Raw genomic sequence first — 12,189 nt, forward strand, 5'->3', positions numbered from 1 at the left:
ACTCTTATATATCCTAAGAGCAATAAATAAAAAAAAAATGATTATAAAGCACTTACGACAGTATGTGAAAAATTAAAATCTCGTAAAATATTCTAAAAGGAAATATTTTTTTGAAGTTAAATATATTTGATTAACTTAAAAATTTAGAGAATTATATTATTTGTATGTTAGGCAGAACTCCAATATTTTTAGTGATAAATTTTCCGAAAAAAAAAAAACATATTATTTATAATTTATGCTCACTATGGATAAACTTTTAAATATGTATGTTCTTAATTGAACATTATTTTTTAAATTTAATATTTATTTAGAATAAAAATCTTCAAATAGTTCCCATATTTAAGTAATTTTATCATTAATTATATGATATATATTAGTAAAGTTGAAATTAAAATAATTTAATATTAGACAACAAATTGATCACCGATACTTTCTATTTCTAATTATTGGAAATTGTACCATAATTTTATAAAATGTATTAACGAATTAGTTATAAATTGATATAAATAATTAAAATTTTTACGTGATTATTTAAAAAACTTATATGAATTCTTTAAGAATAATGTTTTCTTTTAAGATTATGCATTTTATTTTGCACGTAAATGCCTGTATAAATTATCTTATTATAATATGAAAACAAATACATTGGGTAAAGAGATAAAAAAAATTAAAATATTTCTGAAAACTCTGTGATAAAATAAATATATATTTCCACTTCAAAGATCTGTTCATGCATCTATATAAAATAGATTATACTATTAATTATAACTCCATTTTATATTATATAATTTTCATTATATTTTATCAGTTTCATTATATACAAAATAAAAAAAATTTATATATTTAACTTATAAAAAAATATAATTAATTTTCTATATAAAATATTTACATTAGATGTATATTGCTTTATAAGAATATATAATTTTTATTATAATTACTTCACTGCAGTGTGTTCTTGAATAAGACATTGAATTATAAAGAATAGTTTACTGCACCATAAAACTGATAATGCGAATAATTTAACATAGAATTATTCACAAAAGATAACTAAGAGCAAGTACTTTATACGAGCCAACATGTCACACAATCAGGGTAATGCATTTCATACATGTATAATATGGAAACATAATTATATTTATATGTATGAAGTGAGAAACCTTACAGAGAAGTAAATCCTATATTTTAGAAATAAATATATACAAATGTTAATTACAAAAGTGTATATAATAGAATTTCCAAGATTACTCGTAACATGTTCCATGTATAGTTCATGTAATATGTAATATCTTATTTAACAACCTTGTTATAGGCACTGATGATTATAATAAGTACATAATTAACAATAATGTATTAAATTTTTAATAATATTCCTTTACGGGAAATATACAACATTAGTTAAAGAAGAGAATTTTTATTTGTACATTAATATACGGTTATGTACAATCATTGCAATGATAATATACATATTCTACTACTAATGTGACTATTCTATATAGTTATGAATTGATAATATAATTATTTTCTTTATTTTAAAGTTTCAAAGGTACTATGCCATCTACAAAATATAACCACGTATGTTTATATTTTTGTTAAAAATAATTATAACATTTTCCAATTATAAACATATTTTCTTACATAATAAAATTGTATATAGCATCCATATATGCTCTAAACAAGGTAACACAAATTATTATGTTCTTTTCCATCTTAGTATATTTTGGTAAGATTATTTGACAACTATAAAATAATAATAAAAGAAGATTTCAAAGATTACAAAAAATGTGAAGAAGAGAATCCATGCAAAAATGATGATCCATGTGAATATAAGGAACTGTGCGAAAATGATGAAGATAGTGAAAGAGTTCAATCCTGTGAACACTATATTAAGGAATATGTGAAGAATTTTAATTTTGACTTAAGTAGTACATGTCGAACAGTTACACATTATTTACAAAATCAAAAAAGTACAAACGAAATTAACACTTATGTTGGCTGTATGTATTTATATTATTGGTTATATAATGATCTCCTTCATAAGAATAAAAATAGTGTATATATTAAAAATCTTTATGATGCATTCATCAACGCATTTAATAGGAATACCGTGACTCCTATATGCAGTGATTTTAATATGCATCTCACACAAGAAGTATTGGAAAATCTGAAAGATATATATGAAATCAATACTAAGCTTTATAATTTTATAAATGGAAGAGGTGAATGTTCAGGAGACAGAAAGTGTAAATGCGGTGAAGAATGCGCGAATACATATATGAGACATCAAAAAAACTGTCAATCAAATCAGTACCCAGATTTTTGCAATGCATTAAAAAATATTAGACAACAATATAATGAAGAAATGGAAAAGGAAAAATGCAATAATATTGAATACCAAATTTTACCAATTTTCCAAGCAAAGAATATAAGAGTTTCTCCTTTAATTCCAATTGTTATAATATTAGTAATATCTATTTTTTTATTTAATATATATAAGGTTAATTAGGATATATAGGAATATATATACTCCAAAACAATATTTTCTAATTATTAGTAGAATAGAAAAAAAATTATTATAAAGTAATTATATTTTCAGTGCATATATTTTATTTTTAATTATGAATTAGTTTACAACATTTGGTTCATACTTTCGCCGTATTATAAAAAGGAAAAGGAATAAATGGAATAATATAGTTGAAGAATACAATATGTTCCAAAATTATGAAACTATGAACAGCATTCCAAAGAATAGTATATATAATATAAAATACAGTTCTGTCTAATTCTGCTATTATATATATAAATGGAAGATAGAACATTGATTAAACGTAACAATGGTAGGATTAAACTAATAATATAAAGAACTATTCCCATATGCTTATAAAAAACATGGAAATATTTATAACAGTGCAAGTTATATATTAATTCATCAATACAAGAAGACCATATTTAAAAGAATCACATCATTAATTGATAAAAAAACATTGGTTTCGTCTGTAAACACTAAACTAAAAACTATGAATAAATATCATACATATAGAGTTTTAATATAAAATTCTTTGTAAATATAAAATTATTTCAACATATAAAACAAAATATTATAAATAGAATAATAATAAAAATATACATTTATAGTATAAAGAAGGAGAAAAATTTAAATAATTTTTATAATGGCACTCATTTTATACTAGTTAAATTCTAATTATATCGTACTACTTTATAAGGTAGTATTATTGAAAAGAGAGTTTTCTTTTATTAAATATACTTACTTATAATTAATTTTGAATGATTACTATTTATATTAATTTGATTTTGTGTTATAATAAATATCCTTTATTACGCTTTTGCATTTATTATATTAATATAGGATTATTGCGTTTTATTTAGCTTATAAGTAAAGGGATATGTGGTAAATGAATGAACATCATGCATTTATTGCATTTACATGGTGTTCCAATGTATTTTCCCATCATATACAATTGTACTTTTGTTTTTTTTTAGTATTATTAATTAATAATGAGAATTATAACAATTTTTATAATGCTGGGGTAAATTCAGTAATGCAAATATCAAGATTGTAAAAAAAAAAAAATAATTAATAGAAATCTAAATATATTTTTAATATGTAATTAGATGCAAAATTATTTCATATAAAACTACTAGAATATAATATATCATATTTGTAACACTAAATATTTTATCATCATATAATTTGATATTTTTCTATACAATGTGATAATAAGAAAGAATTGGGTGTATAATTATGTTATATATTTAGGATATAAATTGCCTATTAATGTATTTTTTCAAAAATGGAGTATAATACATTTACTATTATTATAAAAATAGGATACGAAAAATATATACATAATGTTCTTGTATGAATGCAAAAAAATAATAATTAACTATTGTGTATAAAAAATATATTACTTTACTACATATATATATATTTCTACAATTTTATCATGCAGTAAATTAGGTGCTTTGTAAAAAAAAAAATTTCATAATTCAAATTTTCAATTCATTTTATTCCCTTAAAAAATATATATTAACATTATAGTTAAGTGGTAATGAATTCAAAAAATATATATATATATTTGTATGCTAAAGTAAAAATATGTATATATACTTTAATTAAAAGAACTAATCCAATTTTTTATATATATCTATAGAATATCATATCTATATATAATAGAATACAAAAAATTACTAATAAAAACAATAAATAACGCATATATTATAACAATGTATCTGTATATCCTCATATAAAACAAATGTATAACACATATGCAATAATAATAACATATGTGTATGTACTTATCATATAAATCTGTTTATCTATATTTACATCAATATAGTAACGATGTGTAGTGAATCAATTTTTTTTGCCGATAACATTTATTATTATAATAGATTTAATCACTAAAACATATATATTATATTTATTAGGAAACATACAACGTTGATTTAAATGCGTAATTTAACATATGAATAAAGTCAACAAACAAGAAAAATCTTAAAACCTTCATGAGTCTATAAATCAAAAGTTTCACATGTATGCTTTTAATTCATTTTTTCTATTTTAAAGTATAAAGGAAATATTATGCCTGTATAATTTGCTATATAATATAATATCGTTAATAGTAATATAATTGAAACATACTAAAAAATTATTAAAAAAAAGAAATTTCTTTTAATATGAATTTTTTCATTTTTATAATATATTATTTAATATGATATATAAATAAAAATATAATTATGAATGCACGTAGAATGATTAAAATTACCACCAACGTAACTTTAATTATCTAAAATCGCAAAACTTTATTTTAATAACATACTGATTGAGCATATTCAAAGGAAATTAGCATATATGACGATTTAAATAATATATCCTCATAATATTAATTCATTGTATCTTTTTTTTTACAAACAAATGAATTATGAAATGTAATGTTAAGCATGTGTTTACTTCCTATATAATTTTTTTATAACATTAAGAACATTATATTTTATCCTGATTACACAAAACTTATAATATATTTTAAAATAAAAATATAATTTTTGTAAACTATTACACCATGTACTTGTTTATATATAACTACATTGTTATAAACGTACAAATAAACTTTAAGCATTCTACTGCATCTATTCATACAAAGATGAAAACATGGAATAATTTTATAATTTTTTTATCACATCTATGTCGTAATTGAAAAAAAATTATAATTATCTGATATATAGATTGTGTTATATTTAATATAATTACTACAATCTATGATTTAGTATAAGTTTTTATAAAATATTATTTATACCCTATCTCCTTTAAAAGAATAATTATTATAAATATAATGCATATACTAATTTTACAGGCATGTATTCCGTATATAATAGAACTATATTGGATAAAAATTTAATATATAATAAATGTAACATAATTTGTTCAATCAATTTATATGGGTATATTAGTCTGTTTTTTTACAGTATATATAATTTAAAATATAAATTGTTAAAAATTATATTTATACTGTATAATGGTTATTATAATATAGAAATAAATGATAAGTTATTATGAGTAAAGATAAATTTTTTAAGCAAATATCGGGGGAATAGCATAAAGAATTAATTTCTGGTAATGGATATTTTTGTGGTAAAAAGAGATCAGATCCCTTTTATTTTGTTATTACCATATTTTTTTTAAATTTTCGTTAGTATTATTGATGTTTTTTTATATTTTATAAAGAAAAAGCATATTATATGATAAACTAAATAAACTTTAAGATATTATTAATAATTCATTGTCATTAAACATACAAATACAAAGGAAATATAATATAAATTTTATTATATCCTCATTTTTTTGTCAGTTAATGCCTTTTGAAATATGGGTATGTAGGCTATAATTTTGAAGATATCTTAAATATAAAAATCGTCAAGTATCTCTAAATAAATTCAGATATATTGATTAAAAATATTATAATATTAGAACACAAGGAATAAGATTAAATATAATGTATCAATCTATATAACATTTACAATTCATATATTATATGCAATTTAAATCATTGTAGGCATACATTATTATAATATAAGCAAAGGGAACTGAATATTAATATATGTATAATATTATTAAGGATAAATAACTGAAAGGAAAATATTAATCATATAATGTATTTCATTTAAATGTATTCCTTCATTCATTTAATATATTATTTTTTTTTAAACTATTTTTTGGGTTTTGTGTGCTTATTAATTTTAATGGTTTATATTTTATTTTGTTTGAAGTTAAATGTATAATTTTATATAATATGATATTTTTCAAAAATAGTTATTGTCATAGATATGTTTTATTATATGTATTATGATAGTACAGTTTAAGCTAAAAAATGTCTGATAGGCATATAATAATTTAATTTATTAGATTCTACAAATATGATGTAGCTTCTATTTTTATTATATATATATTTCACTTTAATAGATGTTTATAATTTACTTACATACTAAAGAAGGAATAATATATTTTTATCTTTCCTATTTTAGGAAAATACTTTTATTTCCATTTTAATCAAAAATAACATACATATTATATTACATTCTTTTATAGAGGAAATTTAACAATATTCTTTTTAGGAAATATTATGAGCAGTATATTATTAGGAATGTACTTCTACGAAAAAATCTACTTTATTTTTACATTTTTAAAATTATGAAAAAAAATGGACGGATACTTCATTTTATATTCTATAATTCTATACTTATTTAGGGCACTTTATATAAAAACGGTCACTATATATATTTCTAATCATATGTATATAATGTATGTATACAATATAGAATTTAAAAAATTGGAAATTTTTATTATAAATGCATATGCATATAAAAACATATCCATCATTCTACTTAATAAAAACGATATTATATTTTGTGATAGGTATGTATAATATTACAGTATATAATAATGATTCGATATTAAAAGTTATTTTATTATAATATTTCTTTTTATAAAAACGTTAAGAGTCTAATTTTCATAACATTCAATATTGTATTATATACAAATTTTTTTTTAATATATATTTGTTCGTTTATAATAAATAGAATTACATATTAAACGCAATTTTTTTATATATAGAATCTCCTGCTATTTGTAACGCAGTATTTATTGTAAACCTTTTCATAGACAAAAATATTTTAACATTTCTGTTTTTATTATTTTAAAGTACTATGAAGTAAATAAAATGAAAAATGTAAATATAACATTTTATTTAATTTATAATATTATACAATGTGGCACAATTTATAATAGCATTTATTTATGTAATTTATATGAATACTTATTATTTTTTCCTTAAAAATTAAATATATTATATTAATATAAATGTTTATATAATACGTATCTACATAATTATACTATAGCTTGTAATAAAATAGACATTTTAGCTGTATATAGTGACTATTTAAATAAATTATAAAAAGAGTGTAGATATCAGATACTTATGTAAAAAATATATTGTTTTTATATTTCATATTATTCGTTGCAATGTAAATTTTGGAAACTTGTCTGTCTTATAAGATATTTATGTACATGATCTTTGTTGCAAGAATGCATATATTAAATAATTAAAATAATTTTATCATTAAAATAAAATGTCATAAGATAATCATACTTTGTATGCAGTATTTTTATAAAAAAAACAATTTTATTAAGAGTATTGGATATATAATTGCTGACTACGCCTGTCTATTTATCTTCACTATAACAAGAAAAAAAAATGTAATAATTCCTTTTTTTATTTTTTGTCACTATTAAAATCTTAATTAAATGCATTAATAATTATCATTGTAATATTACATATATATAACTATAGAAGAAACAAGTAAATATGATTAATTTTAATTATAAAAAATACTAACAAAAAGAAAAAAAGTTCATTCTAATTTTCTCTATATGTTTTAAATAATATAAGTAACAGAAAAAATTTTATAGCTTTAAATATAATGCACATTGACATTTATGTTTTCAGGAACACATATATTTTTTGTTAAAGTATGAAAATTTGTAAATGCCATTTACATATTAAATTTTAATTTATTCAGAATATAAAGCTAATATGAGTAAAATTTATTTTCTAGCTTATTAAATCATATTTCGATAACTATTTATAGTTCGTATGTATACTTACAATAAATAATATTATAAATTAAAAAAATTAAGAGTATTATAGTTAATAATTGCTATTTTTATTCATTTCTTTTATTATAGAATATGGTGTGGAATCGTCTTACTGAATACATATATTACACAGTATTTATGCCATATTAATATCAATAAATGCTTCTTATATAAAATTAGAGGTATTTTGTTCTTTATTTTGTACATAAAAGTGCGTAATTTGTTGTTGTTATTTTTTACATATAGACAATGTATTTATAAAAATAATTTAATTTGTAGAAAAAACGGAAAAATTATATCTTTTTGAGTATATTTTTTAATATTGATATATAGGTATAATAATTTTTTGTAATTTAATATCAATGTATCATTATTTAAAAATATATATATATTTAAATCGTATACTGAAAAAATATAATATACTGAATGAGGAATTTTTTAAATTATGATAATTGTACCATTATTTTTTAGTACATGTATTTTAATTTTTTAAAAAAAAGGATAATTATATATTATAAACTATATTTTTCTCACATAATATAAAACAGCTTTAAATTTATTAAATTTTTAAGACTAATAAATATGTAATTATACATTGAAAAATAATTTTAATTATTTTAAAACGATGATGTTTATAATTTATATATTTAAATAAAAGAAAATATAATGTATATATTCTACCCAAATCTATTATTTTATATGTTTTTTTATTTTAGTATCTTTTATTTTTATTCATATATTGGTGGTATTATAGGGAAATTTGAACATACAAAAACAATTTGTATTTTATAAAGGAATATTAATTTTCTGTTGGATTATTAAATATTTTATGATTTATTATAATTTTGGTGTAATATATAGGGTATGTGTCTTAAAATTATTAATTTAGGAAATTTTTATTCTGTCTTAATTTAAATAATTGTACTTATAAGAAGAAAAAATATATAATCCAAATAAATAGCATAAATAATATATTAAATTATTTTCTACTCGCTAATACTTCCAAAAATTCTTTTTATGCATATAAATTTTGACACACTTTTTACTAATGTACATCACACTATATGGCTAACGAACAGTCAAAAGCTGTGAGTCTACGTTTATATTTATTTTAAAAAATTATATGTTGCACACTGCTTAAGTGTTATATGATTTTAAGTATTATTTGTGACGAAATATCATTTTTATTTACTTATAAATATGAAAATACATTTTTATTTCTAGTATAATTTTTTTAATGAAATTGGATGGTATATGAAACTAGAAAAAGACCTTAATGGAGAAGATCCTAAATTAGGTATTCGTAGAGTATATGCTCCTTCAGTAGGTACTCCTGCAGTATTAATTCCTGTACCACGTGCTCATAATAGTGATTTTGAAGGTTCTGTTGATGGTGATCTTGCAGGAGAGGCTCTTGATAAAGATGTTGAAGATCTACTTGGTGATGATACTCGAAGACATATACTTGTTAGTAATCCTCAGCCTGTTACTGAAGAAGGTATTAATAATGAAAGTATTATTAAAGTTATTAAGGAAAAATGTAATTCCATTTCAGGAGGTATTCCTTTGAGCCATGGTTTAGGAACAAAAATTTGTATACAGTTTTTTAATCTCATTGAAAGAATGCCATTTTTTAAGGTGCAAAAACCGGATAAAAATACTTATGCAAGCGATTGTGGATTTTTAAACTACTGGTTAAACTATAGGATAAGAAACGAAAATACAGATTGCAACCTTTGCGTCCAAAATTTTTATAAGGAATTTAAAAATTTTATTGAAGATATTAGCAGTAATCATATGACAAATTGTCATATATCTGATATCAATGAGAATGATTTTGAAAATATGAAGTTATTATATGATTTACATAATTATTACGACAAAATTAATAATTATTTGTATTATAATTCAAATGATGATGATGATAAACCCTGTTCATATTATATAGAGAAATGCATTAGTGAATATAAAAAGCTTGAACCCAAGTGTCCCAACAATGATGTTTATTTTTGTAAGGCCTTTGACGAATTTAAATATACACTTAGGGAACTTTACTTTGTGTCGAACTATTCAAATAAATGCGAGGCGTCACTTTTAAAAAAATTATCCGAATTAGCTGGGGTGTCAGAAATTTTTTCTAATTCAGAAGAAAGTGGATACACCATAAATGCCACGTTTTTAGGTGAATCAGGAATAGGAAATAAAATGAAAAACTTGGTAATATCAACAGTGTTATCAATGATGGCTGTGTTATTTATATGTTTGTATACTTATAAGGTAGAGAAAAATGTTCATATTTTTAGTATAAATATGTTATAAGAGATATAAAAAATATTAATATAACATATTTCATTTTTAAATACATTAAAATATTTTATCACTGATTAATAGTACACAACTTTTGGACCAAGATTATATAATATAATACAAAGGAAAATAATGGATAGAAAAAATATGAACAATAAAAATAAAAATACAATGCTCCATATTTCTGAAGAACATAAAAGGTATTCAAGCATTGGAGAATACGCTATATTATATTATTAGAAGAGAAAATACAATATAATGTATATTTCTACATCACAATGCATACAAGATAAAAATATATTACATTAAAACGAAAATATTTAAATATAAAACATGATCCATAAGCATATTTTGGTGCATACTCACCTTGTCAAATATTATTAGATATTTATTAAGAATATTCCAATTCAATAATACTTAATAACCATTTCATCAAATATATAAAACAATAATAAAATTTAGTAATACATAATGATTAGCAAAAATAAAAAAAGCAGCATGTGTCACAAAATTATCTAATTTACCATAATTTTGTATGATATATTACATTATAAGTATATGTAGTAAAAGAGAAAAATAAAATAAATATTGTAGGAATTTATATATTATATTACTGTTAAATAAAAAACATTGTGATTTATACGTATAGTAATCACCTAAAATATATGTGAATAATGAAAAGGTGATTTTATGAATAAATGTAGAATAGACACTATGATTACTGGTGAATATAAATATATTATATTAGTACTGTAATTTAGGGAAAGAAAAAATTTATTATTATTACTAGTATAGTAAGTTATAATTATTTCTTCTTCTACTTATATAATTTAATACATGCATTTTTAAATTTATATACTAGTGTAAATTTAAGATATATTAACTGTTCGTGGATTATTAAAATAAATATATATATATTTTTAGAAAAGAACAATAATTAGCATTCGATTAAAATAATGATGTATAAAATTCAAAAAAACTAAATCACTTTTGAGAAGTATCAAACAATTATTTGTTTCTTTTATGCTAAGTAAAATTACATTAGTAAACCTATTATTTTTTTTATCTATACTTTAACAGTTAATTAAAGTAAAATCCTGTAAAATTATTGCACGCACATCACACCGAAAATATTATATAAAATGATTGAACACTTTTAATAAATATATATAAATATATATTACAGGGAAATACGTAAGATTTTAAACAATGTAATAATATTGAAATATAGTTATGAATATTATTTATCATCATTAATAGGTGTATAGAGTTTATAAAATAATAGATAATATATTATCATAAAAATATGATAATATAAATTTATTACATGAAAGCGTACTATTATTACATGTATATATTATTTAATATATATATGATAGAAATATTATACCATATAATACGATAAAAAATAATAAAAATAAGTGAAAATATTATAACTTCTACTTACACTTATACAATTACCATATTAAAATGAAGAATTCATTTCAATTGTTACTACTGTTATAGCAATTATTTATATGTACTCTACTTGCAATAAAATAGTAATACATTTTCTCTTTGTAAATCGCTAATAATATAAAAAAATTTATTATGTACTAATAGAATTCATATCCTAAAATTATTATATTTTTATGGAATATATGTATCATGTATTTGTTATAATTATAGTTTTTCTTAAATATGATAATATATTTTGATTGTGTGTATTATATATT

The 12,189-nt window shown here is 19.8% G+C and overlaps 2 protein-coding genes across 2 annotated transcripts; both read left to right on the top strand.

The window, feature by feature from the left end:
• Nucleotides 1–1,548: 1,548 nt before the first annotated feature.
• Nucleotides 1,549–2,780, top strand: PGO_130030 (variable surface protein; the record flags this gene model as incomplete). Its single annotated transcript, XM_028689519.1, has 3 exons — nucleotides 1,549–1,572; nucleotides 1,712–2,494; nucleotides 2,625–2,780. 3 exons carry the CDS (start codon nucleotides 1,549–1,551, stop codon nucleotides 2,778–2,780), a joined length of 963 nt encoding a protein of 320 aa, XP_028545320.1.
• Nucleotides 2,781–9,231: 6,451 nt separating this feature from the next.
• Nucleotides 9,232–10,714, top strand: PGO_130040 (variable surface protein; the record flags this gene model as incomplete). Its single annotated transcript, XM_028689520.1, has 3 exons — nucleotides 9,232–9,255; nucleotides 9,392–10,444; nucleotides 10,559–10,714. 3 exons carry the CDS (start codon nucleotides 9,232–9,234, stop codon nucleotides 10,712–10,714), a joined length of 1,233 nt encoding a protein of 410 aa, XP_028545321.1.
• Nucleotides 10,715–12,189: the final 1,475 nt, after the last annotated feature.

Source organism: Plasmodium gonderi (assembly GCF_002157705.1).
Source record: "Plasmodium gonderi DNA, contig: Chr13, whole genome shotgun sequence".
Taxonomy (NCBI): domain Eukaryota; phylum Apicomplexa; class Aconoidasida; order Haemosporida; family Plasmodiidae; genus Plasmodium; species Plasmodium gonderi.